Source organism: Colobus angolensis, unplaced genomic scaffold, assembly GCF_000951035.1.
Source record: "Colobus angolensis palliatus isolate OR3802 unplaced genomic scaffold, Cang.pa_1.0 Scaffold68, whole genome shotgun sequence".
Taxonomy (NCBI): domain Eukaryota; kingdom Metazoa; phylum Chordata; class Mammalia; order Primates; family Cercopithecidae; genus Colobus; species Colobus angolensis.
This window is the reverse complement of record NW_012120487.1, coordinates 3110071-3123549: the sequence shown is the minus strand read 5'-3', so window position 1 is coordinate 3123549 and position 13479 is coordinate 3110071. Positions and strand designations below refer to the sequence as shown.

Here is a 13479-nt window from a genome sequence, read left to right as displayed (position 1 = left end):
GAGCCAGGGTATATAACTGGGGATCTTGGGGGTCAGACAGACCTGGGTTTGAATTCTGGCTTTGCCACCTACTTACTCACGTTTACAAAATACTTAATCTCTCTGAGTTTCCTTCTGTTCAATGCAAAAGGGGGATGATACCCCTCGCTAACACTATATACATATAGAGTGCCTGGCATAGGAAAAACTTAATAAATGCCAGTGGTCTTTCTAGAAACAATTTCTTAAACCTTAAGGACTTCACTGAAAATTGTTTGAAATAATTACATGGCATACTGGAATGTCATGTAAGTCCACTTTGCATTTGAACCACTAGTAGATTAAGCTGAACTTGCATAGAAAAGCCTTCTGGGAATTAACCCGGGGTTGGGTGATTTTAAACCAGTTTTCATTCTGCTGCAGAAACAAAAAGGATGAGATGGGAGAAACACTATTCCTTTAATTGAAGGAACACTTTTATGTTCTCAGGTCTATTTTAATCTTAAGTGCCGATTATGTATCATTCTCTCCTGTTATCAGACACTTCTGTAAGTGATCTGCACAGAGAGAAATATGATTCTTACATAAATACTGTACCATGAGAAATTATCTTATTACCTAATGTGCCAAAAAGCTAATAAGATAAGGGAATGGTACGAGTCATTTTTGGACAATATTAAAACTTGATTTCAGCTCATGGAAATAAAATGTAATTTCCTTTTATTATTCTCTTCTTCAGGTAGAACAAAGGCAGTCAAGGGTGCGAGGATATTGGAAGCTGTATTCTGTGAGCGTTCATGAAGGCTGTGGAAGGATCCAGGCAGGATGGCCTCAAATTAAGATTTTAATGACTCTTTGGTTTAGAAAACACTCTTATTGTTAACACTATCTTATCAGGTATCATTTTTGAATTCACAGATGAAAGTTAAAAAATTCATAATTACACAAATACTTGCCTTGTGTGTTTGCATGTGTGTGTCTGTTAAGGAACAAATGCATAGTGCCTACAGGAAGTAAGGGCAAAATAATTTCAAGGACTGGGAATTTCTGGAATTACCTATGGCAAAGGCAATTGCGTGCTGCATTTTGACAAGGTTAAAAGTATCTACACCCAAATGCTGACTCAAGGAGAGTATGGGCGCCACAAGACCCTGTGAGTTTCAAACGTACCTTTAAATGTTATTCTTTGGGGGTTAAAATGTTTTATTTACAAATGAACGAAGGTTGACTGATCTTGATGGAAAACATTTAAACAGGACCCCAGCTGATAAAAATTTCTGGCAGTAGCCATCATTTGGTCAGTGTTTGATCTTCGGTAACAGAAGTAAGCAAAGTTTTGATGTTGATGGTGATGATGTGGGGTGGTTTTAGACACAAGCACATTTTTTTTTTGCACTCCTCCTATCACATTGACAGAAATAACACTAAGTAAATGCTGTCAGCTTTCTATGACATGCAATTTCACAACCAAGCAAAATACAATGTACCTAGGACCTCAAAGAAATGTAATAATCTCAGTATTCTTGTTATTTGTTAGACCTTTTCCACAAACACCTACAGAAACTATATATGTTTGCCTAGAGATTTAAGGTAACAGGCTTATACTCACAACAAGATGAATTTTTTATTAGATGTTTGGCAGACACATTGTGCTGATGCTAGAAAGTGTTTCTGAGAGAGTATATGTAGAATGTCTTCTATGGACATTTTCAAGACCTATTTAAATACCTACATCTATTTGTAAAATTTTCAGCATAGATCTGTAGGAGAACCTAGTGAATGAACTACATGAACTGGGAAGATTCTACCAACTTTGGATATTCCAAAATAATGCAGCCGTCCATTTAAAGTACACTAAAATGACACCTTTAAGGAGCAGGGGTGGTGATGACTGGCAACTATCATAGGTTTGGCAGCAACATTTTTAGACCTACAAACATGGTTGTAAAGCTGTGCTATCCCTGTGGGAAACTATTCTTTTGAATGCCCATTTTTTTCTCCAGAAAAGAAACGTAGGGGCTTGTCTTTAAGATAAAACTATAATAAGAACCTTTAAGTTCAACTATATGAGGTTCAGGCTGACTTAGAGGTTTAATATTTAGCTTGGTTAATTAAATCCCATTCTTTGCCCTGAATTTAATTATTCCAACCAATGTGGTAACTTAATATAATAATAAAAAAGAGGTTAATTAGAAATAGAAGAGAATCTGACTATTTGTTCATCTGGCTCAGTGAGGGCATTTCATGAAGTGTCAGTTTATGGATGGCAATGTTTTATAGAGTATGAATTTTCAGTTAGTGAGAAAATGAAAATGAAAGACAGTAGATCATCAATGAGTGATTGTATCAGGAAATCACTAAAAAGCTAATCTGTAAAGTTCAGGGCATATTTTAATGTGACTTCATGATAATGTAGGCAGTATTTTTCTCCCTAGGTTGAGCATAAATCATGTTCTTTAGACACATAATGAGTAATTCCTTGTTTAGAGTTTTTATTCAGAGGTTAAGACAGCCAAATATTTCCTACTTTTAAACAGAAATGAGTGCTAAAATAAAAAGGTGACCTTTCTTGCTTAGCTGTCACTTTCAATACAAACGGTCTGCTTTCTTAATATTTCTTAATGCTCAAGTTCTGTAACCTTAATGCTGAGTGCTGTGCAGTAGAATCAGACTTGGATCAAATCCCAGCTGGAAACTTGCTTTTGGTGTCAAGTTACTATTCTTATTGAGCCTCAGTCTTGTCATCTGTGAAATGAGGATAATGTTGTCTACATCCCTCAGGTTGCTGAGGATAAAGTGAGAGAATGTAGAGGAGGTACCTGCCCGTTACATAATAGATGCTCTGCAAATGGTGGCTCCCTGTCCTCTGAGTAAGTCACAAGCCTTCTTATAAATGACTAACAGGTGCTAATGTATCATAACACCAAAGGTAAGGCCAAGTGTTCTGGCTTATCAACCGGGGCAGTGCTCCTTAAACTTGAAAGGACCAGTGATTCATTCACCTGGGTATGTGGTTAAATGCAGATTCTACATTTCTAAGAAGCTCCCAGATGATGCTGATGCTGCTGGTTGCAGACCACCACACTTTTAATAGCATGGAACCAGAACAGTGACTTCTGAATATCGAGCTGATTTTCAGGGACTGGGCTAAAATATTGGGAACTCTGAAGATGGTACAGAAAAAAAGTGTAAATAAACACATTTAAAAATTTGGGAAATCAAATCCATTCTACACACTTTCATTTATTGTCTGGACAGATAAAGTACAAATAATTCAAACACAACAAGATTATGAAAAAAAAAACATTTACAATACTTTCCCTTGGAAATCATCTAAACTAGCAAGATTAACATGAAGTCATTCATTAATAACTAAAGTATACAACTGCCTGGTCCTAAGATTTTTTTTCCTTTTTTTTTCCCCCAAGATTGAACACATTATAGAGAAGATTTTGGCATGCCTTTCCCACTAATGCTTAGCAAATGCATCAAAACTTTGCCAGCAAACTGCGTTCATTCATAGCAGGTGACGTAAAAAGGTTTCCCTGAATGTTGAACGAGTGTTCTCTGAACTGAAATCTGGTGTTACATCCAAAACCGAAAAGAGGAAAAAAAAACAGAAAAAAAATTTAAAGGAGGAGTCTATGATGCAGCCTTGGTATTCGTAATCTGTCTACCACTACGACGACTACTACAAAGTTTGCCTCTTCAGTGTGAGAACAACAGTCCTGTCTACATGCACTTAGTGGGTTCAGCATGGGAAAAAATGCACAAAATAAGCACAAGTTATAAATAACCATAACGTTTTATTACCATTAAGACTAAACTTGTATTGAAAAGATTTTATATAACAAGACAAGAAAAGCAATAGCAAATTTAACTATCAACTAGATTATGCATAGCGAGTAACTGTTTCTATTACCCAGGGAAGAGCATGAACCCTTGTATTTTTTTGTTTTGTTTTTGTTTTAAATATATAACCGTACAAAGCACAAACATACTAAAATGATCAGTGCACTGGACGTGGGAGAGTGCTCCCTCAGTCATTTTGTTCCCTTAGCTCTGTTTGTTTTCCCCAATCTGAGTTACATTAAAATAAAGACTCAGTTGTTTTTATTTTTCTACTGTGCAGTAAGAAAAAATATTCACAACAAACATGACAATATATCAAACAATAGTTCTACACAAGTTACCTTGATACCTCTTTAACTGTCACTTAAATATCATAAGAAAACATTTTAAGACATATACAAACAAAACTAGCCAAGTGTTACAACTTATAATAAATTAACCCAAAGAAAAAATAACTTTATATATATATATTTATATTGTATATACACATACACACACAACAGAATGACACAATAATATGCTTCTTCCCATAGTTTAAGTAAACAAATAAGTAGTCTAGCCAATCTAGCTATATTTGATCTCGGCCATAGGCATCATCACATCGGCGATTAAATAAATAAGTGTTTCAAGCAACATAAACAGTGTTTCAAATGTACCAACACAGCCCAATTCTATCAGCATGGGCTACAAAGTGAATTTCAAAATTTCTTAATGAATTTAAAGCAAATGTATCTTTTGTTTTCCTCTTCTAAACACATTACATTTAACTATGATACTAAGATATGTAAATAATTTCGTAGCACCTACTGCTCAAACTAAGGAAGTTTTAGATCAAAAGGAAAATTAATCTTTTTAATTTTTGTTCTGCTGACATCCCATACTGATGACTTAAAGAAAAACTGTCTTTCAACTTATCTCCTTGCTTTTGGGTTTTGACTGTGGGGAACTGTGGTACCCTGGGTAGAACGAACACTCCTTTCCCCTATTAATTAATAATTGTTTTTTAATTATTATTACATGCTATGAAAAGATATGAAGATCATCTGTTTATAGCCCATCCTTCAAAAAACAGTCTACGAATCCAGTTTAAAACACACATCTTGATCTCTAAAAAGTTACCAGTGCAGTATGAACGCGACAAAGTTGTCAATTTCCCCTAAATTAGCCAGTCAAAATATTTTTTTCTCAAATCCAGATTCTCTTGTAAAAATTCTTTATATTTTATAAAAATAGATTTTTCTTGAAACCCATTTTCAGCAAAGAGACCACCTCTTTGGCAACAATGTTAATGTTATTAAATTGTTAATGTCATCAGGTATCCCCCTTGCCCCCATCCCCTAACAGAAGACTGTTTTAGTTCACATGATATAAAAGAAAAAAGGAAAAATAAAAAAATTTGCAAAAGTTTTTTTTTTTATTTTTGCAATTTTTATTATTCCTCTTTAATTTGTGTGGGGGTTTTTACCAATCTGATTGGATCGACATTTTGACAAAAAAGAAGAATCTTTTTTTCCTTTCTTTGAATCCCATTACTTTGTAAAAATTGTTTTATTTTTATTTTTTTTTTTGTTTTTTGTTTTTCTTCTTCAAATGAGCGAATGGTCATCTTAAAAAGATCCACCTTCAAGGAAGGTAGTAAAGTTAGCTGGCTGGGTAAAAATCCCTGCACATCGCTATCTATGTATATTATATTCAACAACGACAGCTATGAAAGAACATTCAATGCATCAAAGGTATTTTTTTGTTTTTTTTTTTCTTTTTTTCTAAGCATTATAAAATCCTTTCCTGGTACACCTCAGGATAATCCAATGTTTTAATACTTAGGCAACACTGGCTTATAAAGTCCATGGTTGAATATAAGCCTTGAAAAGTTTGTTTCTCTCTCTTTTGTGTATGTGTGTGTGTGCGCGCGTGTGTTTTGTTCGTATATATTTCTATATATATTTTAGTAAGTAAGAATGGGAAATTCAGGACTTGTGGGCTTTGTTGGTTTTAAAGGAAACTTGCAACACTCTGTCTCCCAGGCGGTACCCGTTGAGGCTGGCGATGGCCATGGCCGCCTCATCATAGTTGGTCATGGTGACAAAGCCAAATCCCTTGCACTTGTTGGTGTTGAAGTCACGGATCACCTTGACGTTGTTCACTGCTCCAAAGGGGCCAAAGAGCTGCCAGAGGACACTCTCATCGGAGTCAGGGGACAGGTTGTAGACAAAGATGCACCACCCAGTTCCTGTGTGACCAGGGATGTTCATTCCCACAAGGCTTGTCATTCCATCAATGGTAATTGGGGAGAACCTGGGGGGACAAGCAGAAGGGGGGACTGGTCCAGACATCAGTCTGACCAAGGATAACACACAGATGCACAGACACAGACACGGGGCAGAGGGCTGAGTGAGTGTTTGCAGGAGAGTCTTCAGGGTTTAAAAACCAAAATGTAAAAACTAATGTCTATGTCATTTCCTCTGATGGGAATGGCTTGACTGGCTAGGGTATGTTCATGCTGAGAGAAAGATCTAGGTCAATTTCTAAAAACCATGAGGGAATCCCAGGGCTCCCAGAGCAAGGCTCTATAATAGTTCTATCACAGTAGATGCTCAGAGCACACCCCACCCTGACTCCACCCCACCCCAACAATAGACAATGTGCTCTTGGAGGAAAGGGTCTATTTCATTCATTCTGTGGCTCTATTTGTTTATTCAGTGGAGCACATATGGGAATCTCACAGATACAGTGACACATAGAAAATGCTCAATAAATATTTATTGGTTGAATAAGTGACTAACTTTGGCCAGTGCTTGGGAAATTTCATTTTTTTTTTAAAGGCAGATTAGGAGATGGCCCTAAAGTGCTTAAGTCTACCATTTTTGCATTCCCTTGACCTATGGTTGTCAAAGGTTTCTTGGTGAGGATGGAGATACGTGACAATGAACAGGCATGTCTTGCTATTAAACAGATGGGTGGTTCATGTTTCATTTAGCATTTATCCAAAAGGGCTTCCCCTACAAACTCAAGCAATAATAATAAAGATGTATTACTCCTTTATGCTTTGTTATCTGGAATTTATTCCTAAGCATCATTGGAGCAAGACTTCAAGTGGTTTGTGCATTTATATATCTTGAATTGCTGTACATTAGAAAAGCATAAAATTATTATTTGCCCTATTACAACTGCTTTTGTATTAGGCTTAGAAATCTTCTCAGTTTTTGTGTAATCCTGAAAAGAAAAAAATGACCCTTTAAATTTGATTCACTGTCTGATGAAATAAATCCTTGTGTGATTTGTGATGGATGCACCAGTTGAAACAACTAGGTTACCAGTGCCTACAGCAGAACAATATTTGTTAATGTCTTGTTTCACATCAAAGCTTATATAGGGATTTTTTATTTTTTATTTTTGAGATGGAGTCTCACTCTGTCACCCAGGCTGGAGTGCAGTGGTGCTGTCTCGGCTCACTGTAACCTCTGCCTCCCGGATTCAAGTGATTCTCGTGCCTCAGCCTCCTGAGTAGCTGGGACTACAGGCACGCACTGCCATGCATGGCTGATAATTTTGTATTTTTAGTAGAGACAGGGTTTTGCCATGTTGGCCAGGCTGGTCTTGAACTTCTGACCTCAGGTGATCCACCCACCTTGGCCTCCCAAAGTGCTGGGATTACAGGCATGATCTTATATAGGGATTTTTGATGCTATACATTGGATAGTTTCTTGCTTTTCATTTGGCCAGGGTTTTACTGGGGGAGATAGGAAAAGGAGAGAAAGCAAAAACTAGGGACGAGCATGGTGTAAAGTGTGAGCTACAACTGTTTTTAAAAATAAGCAAATATTCTTGGAGATCTGAAAGTCCTGTTAAAGAATAGTTCCGTATCTAACTAGAATTTGGATAATCAAATGGCTACTGAATATATGCTAAATCTAACGACTCAATAGACAATATTTTTGCTATTATTCACTAAGTCAATCTTCTTTCTTGTTTAAAAACAATTAACAAGAAAAAGCCAAAAAATATCATGGTGTAGATTCTTAGAAGTGCAAATCCATGACAATTTGTAACTTGTATCATTTCTGAAGATTGTCGTTTTAATCTTCTCTCCTCCAACTAGGTAAGTTGACCCTGGTGAATTGACCTCTTTCTGTTTATAGGTGGAAAACAGCTAAGTATTTATTATAAGTCAAAGGTTAGGGCTAGCAAAGGGATTGCAAGTACAGCCTTTATCCTAGTTGGTGACAGTTAATTGCGGCATTTTGGTAGGAAGCATTCTAAATCCAAATCTGGGTTCAATAGGAAAAGAGAATGCTATTATCAGCTAGTGATGTTTACTCTGGGTGGGGCAGTGGAGGAGGTGGTGGCAGGCCTACCACAGCTGTGTCTTCCCCTATCTTATCTATGTTATAAGCATTTCTCTTTTCATAACATTTAGCACCACCTCACTAATGTCAGAGAGGAGCAAAGGAATGAGAGAGCTAGGAAAGATGTAAAATCCCTGGGAACAGGCATACAGTGTGCTGGAAATGTGGAGATAACTCATAGTTATCTTCATTGATGTTGGGATTGAGATTTGAGAGGCTGGTCCTCTAAAGTGAAGTCTGCAGTCAGGTTACTTCCTCTACTGTGCACCAGTTCCCAGAGTCAGGGTACTTACCATGCATGGCCAGTGAAAGAACTGGGAGTGTGATGTGGACTATTAAAGACTACATCTCTTTGCCTTGACTGTAGGAAGGGGAATTAAAGTGTGCAGCTCTACTGAGCAAGATGATGAAGACACTATGTCCCTAGCAGTGCAGTGGAGCTTATCAGAAGCACATATGGGAATCTCATGGACACAGTGACATCACACACCCAACTTTCCAAGATTCAGATTTCACACTGGGTCTGAAAAACCTTTCAATCTGCATTCAGAGAGCCCCAAAAGCCTTGACTCTGGGACCCCAACCCCACAAAAAGCCTTTCAGTGAAAGGAACAGCAAGTTTAAAACACACGTAACATATAACCAAGGGAGGATTTATAATAACTGTTAAAACCTGTAACAAAAGAAACCCCTGGTTGAGGTGCACACAGATACACTTCATTCTCAGGATGTGCTCTGAAATGCACACTGAAGTGGGGGCAGGAGTAAGAAAGTCATCCTTGTGTTTGTTTATCCTTTGGCCAGAGCTGGTAGTCCAAAATCTAATTTTTCTACTGAAAAATCATAAGATTGTCAACCACAATTAGCAAAATGTTCTAATTCTGATTTGTTGGAATCTGCCCTCTTAACTGAATCTTGGCACTGCTAATGCAAAACAGTTTGCTCTGCAAGTTTGCAAAACCAGCCAGCAAAGAGTCGGAGCCTTTCCCCTTAGGGGAGCCATTCAAAGGACCAGATTATTAAGGGTTTGGTAGCTGTGGCACCTGAACCATAGGAGAAGCCTACCTGCAAATAAAAGAAAAAGTGAAACACACAAATACATTTTGTGTGCCCTAAAAGAAACAAAATCAACTGAGGTCCGAAATTAAAATTAAGAATTTGACATGCTGGTGGAAGAAAAAGGAGGAATTTTTTTTTTTTTAAAGTAAAGTTAGTGAATTAAAAAAAAAAAAAAATTCTAGCCCCAGTCTGTGCCAACATGGACATCTGGCAATCTGTGGAGTTTTAATTACCTCTTTACGCCATAGGCCATATTAAGCAAATTGTCCAGCCTGCAAAGAGAAGGAGGGTCTCTGGGTTAATGCCTCACAGATGGCAAGATCGCTCAATGGAACTATTAATAAGAATGCTCCATTTTCAAAGAAGAAAAGCTCAACAACTTTCCCCACTGCTTGGGAGTCTCTCCACCGGTAGTTTCCCCCTTTTCTGTCTCTAACTGCAAGTAATTCATGTTCAGGTCAATGCTAGAGTTTAAAGCAAGTGTCTAACGAATCTCCCTTTCTTTCAAGATCTGAATTAATACCATTCCCCCCACCTCTCAGAACGTTTGTGTGGATTTTGTTTTACATTGTATGTGAAATTTTTCAAAGCGGGGGCTTATTAAATTGTTCACCTTTTTACTATAATTAAACTTGTAAATAAAGGTCTCTGTTCCAGATTAACAATACACAGGCACACAATATGTATCGGAATGGATATTTTCTGTTAGCCTTGCTATATTAACTAAATCATTTTACTACACACATTTTTGGGAGGCAGGGGGGAGTTTGCAGGTTAAGATTTTTAAAAAGTAGCTTACTGTTTACTGCCTGATAGCACCTCCCAGCAAACTGCCATTATGCTATAATCTTCCTCACATTCAGTACCTTACTTGGGGACAAGCTATTCACACCACAGGGCAGTAGTAACTATAGTTTCCACCATTAGAAGTCTGCTGGAGAGGCTTTTACATAAATACTGCATGTGCTCTCATGCAAAATAAAAATTAGATTACTTGGTCTCTTCATGAAATCATTAACCATTTCAAATTCACAGGGCATAGGAGGACACGAAAGAGGATGATTTTTCTCATGTAGCCAGATGGAGCATACTATCCTAGATAGAAGGACCTACTGTTTCCCACGTGAAGTTTCTCAAAGAGAAAAACATTTTCATCAAAGGGAGGTTGGGATGTGGTGTGGAACAAAATAATTGTTTAGAATTTATCACGGGTAAGTCAAAAATATTTTGATCTCTTGTATAATCGAGACCAGTCAAGGTCATACTGCCTTCATGGAGAGAAACCTGTCTTTTAGAAAAGTCCCAGGAGAAGGGCGATGCCCCCTGCCCCAGGAGCTTCCTGGGAGTTGGGTACTCGAAATAAACACTAATCAGGCTTGGACAGGATCTTCCTCCCTATCTTCCCAGAATCTACTGACTTAACATAATAAGATTAACACCTTAGACAGTTCCCCGTCCCCCGAACTCAACAGAGTTACCCGCCGAGGGAAAAGAAGACAGGAAAAACCACTCCTTCTGGCAAGGATCTGCCTTATGGTCTATTTTTTAAATTTATTAAAAGCCACTGTCCAGCCTTAAGTCTAATCTGCTGAATGTGGTCACTGATCTGTGATAAACTGTTGTTGAAACTGAACCTTCATGTTTGGTTAAATACAGAAATTTTGTTTCTACCAAAGAATCTGAAGTTTATACAGTCACAGCAGTAAATTGGAAAAGGGCTTAGAAGGGCATCTGTTCCAACTGTCTCATTTTACAGGAATGGAAACTGAGGCTTGGGGGGAGTTTTGCACACTGATTCCTGGTGGTAGAAGCTTTTACCCTTGCCCCATTTGTCAGGACCATGGGCTTCCCTGGCTCTTGCCCAGCTCTGAACCCCTGTAGCAGGGCTTCTTCCTCTTGGGCATGCCTACCTGAACCTCTGAGCCTGGTGGTGAAGCGGACCTGGGTAGCGCCGGTTGGGGGACTGGTAGAGCTGGGAGAGCAGGGCCTGGCTGGACTTCTGGCTGGGGTTGTTGGCAAACTTCACAGTAATCGGTTCCGTAGCACCGCTGGGCTTCTGGCCATTCAGCCCTTTGATGGCTTCTTCTGCCTCGATCCTCTTATCAAAGCGGATGAATCCCACTCCTCTGGACACTCCTGGGGAAAGAGAAAGAGCCTTTGTAAAGAGTGAACACACCAAACTGGTAAACATCTTTGGGAAGAGATGGGTCCGATGGATATTGTGTGAGGAGTAAACCCACTTGTGGGGCCACGGCTGAGCCCAGCTCCCTGATCTCTCTCACCCATTAAAACACATTTACCTGCATTCCTGCCATCATGGCTCTGGACTGATGCCTCCCCGCCATAGAACATAGGGATCTCTTTCATCTGGCCCTTCTGGTCCTCTACCACTGCTATGCTCCATCCTCACCTCCCAAAAGTTACTATAACTGATCACTCACAGTCCAGTTTCTAGTCTTCTCATATGTCCTCCACATGTAGTGAGTGTGCAATCTATTTGAAAAGTGAACTCTGACCACATCACATACTTTAAAAACATCTTCTATAGCTCTTTTGTACTTTTTAAATTTTGTACCTTGTACATAGTACCTATTCTTCACTGACTCCCATTCTAAAATGAAAAACAAACAAAACCTACAAAATACCCTTCCATGGCTCCATTCTGCACCCAGATAAACTCTAGACTTATTGGTACAGGATTCAATGCCTCTGACAATCTGGCCCCAAATTCCCTATTGGGGCTCACACCAGCCACCATGAACTGCCTGATGTTCCTTGAATAGACTGTGTTGTTCCTCGATTCCATGCCTTGGGTTATGCTCTCCTCTCCACCTAGAATGCTCTGTCCCTCCTTCTTTGCTGGATAGCTTTGAAACATCCTCCCAACCCCTAATCAAACGTTGCCTCCTCAATGGGGCCTTCCCAGCAATTCCCACCAGGCATGGCACACCTTCTCCTGAGCTCTCAGGGGCACTTGACAGCTTCTAGCAAGTATTTGGACTCCACACTGGAGTCCTGTAAGGGTGCAGCAGTGCCTGCTTCATTCTTGGTCTCCAGTGTCTGCCTGAACAATGTCTGGGGCAGAGCCAAGTTCTGTGAAGGTTTGTCTCATTAATCACATGATAAACGTGCTAAACTATTCTCAGGGGGTGAGTTCTAAATTGGAATCAAATTGGAGGTAGGCGAAAACACCTTGTCATTAAAAATGCAACCTAGAGTACCTGACATTTCTTACTGAGAGGTGGTGGCTGCCTTTCTTTATTGTGGACAAAGAACCCCAGTACCAGATCCCTGTACTGCCTGTATTGTGGACAAAGAACCCCAGTACCAGATCCCTGTACTGCTACTCACTAGCTTTGGGGAGTTAGATTCCCCGCTTTCAGCCTGTTTTCTCATGTGTGAAATGGGACAATTCCTAACTCTATAATGCCATCAGTTGAAGTTATAGCTACGCATGTAGGTTCTTTTCACATACAAAAGTAATGTTATTTGGTTGAGGGCTGAAAAAGACTTTGAAGGTCATACAGTTCGACTCTCAACCTGATGCCTGAATCCTTTTTACAACCCTGCCAAGTAGTTTAGCTGCTGCTAAAACAAGTCCCATGATGGAGAACTCCTACCTCCCAAGATGGCCCATTTTAAATTTGGGCAGTTGACCGATAAGAAGTCTTTCTTCCAAGTCAAAAATCTGTCTATTCATGATCCATATCATCTGCCTTAAGCAGCCATCAACCTTCTGCTCTTATGAGTAACAGGGCTGATGACATTGATATACACAGAAAGAAATTACAAAGAAACACTTAACCTGTGACTTGATCAACCAGGATTCGTGAGGTGATGATACGGCCGTATTGCGAGAAAAGCTGCTCCAGTTCCTTCTGGGTCATGGTTTTGGGAAGGCCGCTAACATAGAGGTTAGCATCCCTGATTGAGGCAGAGCTCGGACGAGCATATGAGACCTAGGGAAAGGCAAGAGGAGCTAATTCCATTATAGGCAATCACCCTCAGAGTAGACGCCGAGTCCACAAACAAGATGACAGTCCCTCATCTACCGTTACAACTAATTGTGTCAGTTTAAATCACTCAGTAGTTCAGATTTTTAGCTACTCTTCTAATAGTAATGAGAACCAGGAGAACAACAATAGAGGAGCAAGAGGAGAGTTGATGATAACTTAAAACAAATGCACAGATAAGGGTCTCTAAGTGCAGAACAAAATAGCTACTGTATGGCAGCTGTTAAATG

General features: G+C 39.1%; 1 protein-coding gene across 6 annotated transcripts in view; it reads right to left on the bottom strand.

The window, feature by feature from the left end:
- Positions 1-3188: 3188 nt before the first annotated feature.
- Positions 3189-13479, bottom strand: part of ELAVL4 (ELAV like neuron-specific RNA binding protein 4) — a 157286-nt gene continuing 146995 nt past the window's right edge. For 5 of the 6 annotated variants that reach the window (XM_011926241.1, XM_011926244.1, XM_011926238.1 and 2 more), the window contains exons 4-7: positions 13042-13195; positions 11147-11372; positions 9470-9508; positions 3189-6126 (exon numbers count right to left, since the gene is read on the bottom strand). In XM_011926241.1, coding sequence (XP_011781631.1) covers positions 5799-6126; positions 9470-9508; positions 11147-11372; positions 13042-13195 — 747 coding nt within the window. In that variant the 3' untranslated portion in view covers positions 3189-5798. Of the gene's footprint in view, positions 6169-9469; positions 9509-11146; positions 11373-13041; positions 13196-13479 lie in introns of all 6 variants that reach the window. The other variant, XM_011926239.1, reaches the window with a different exon arrangement.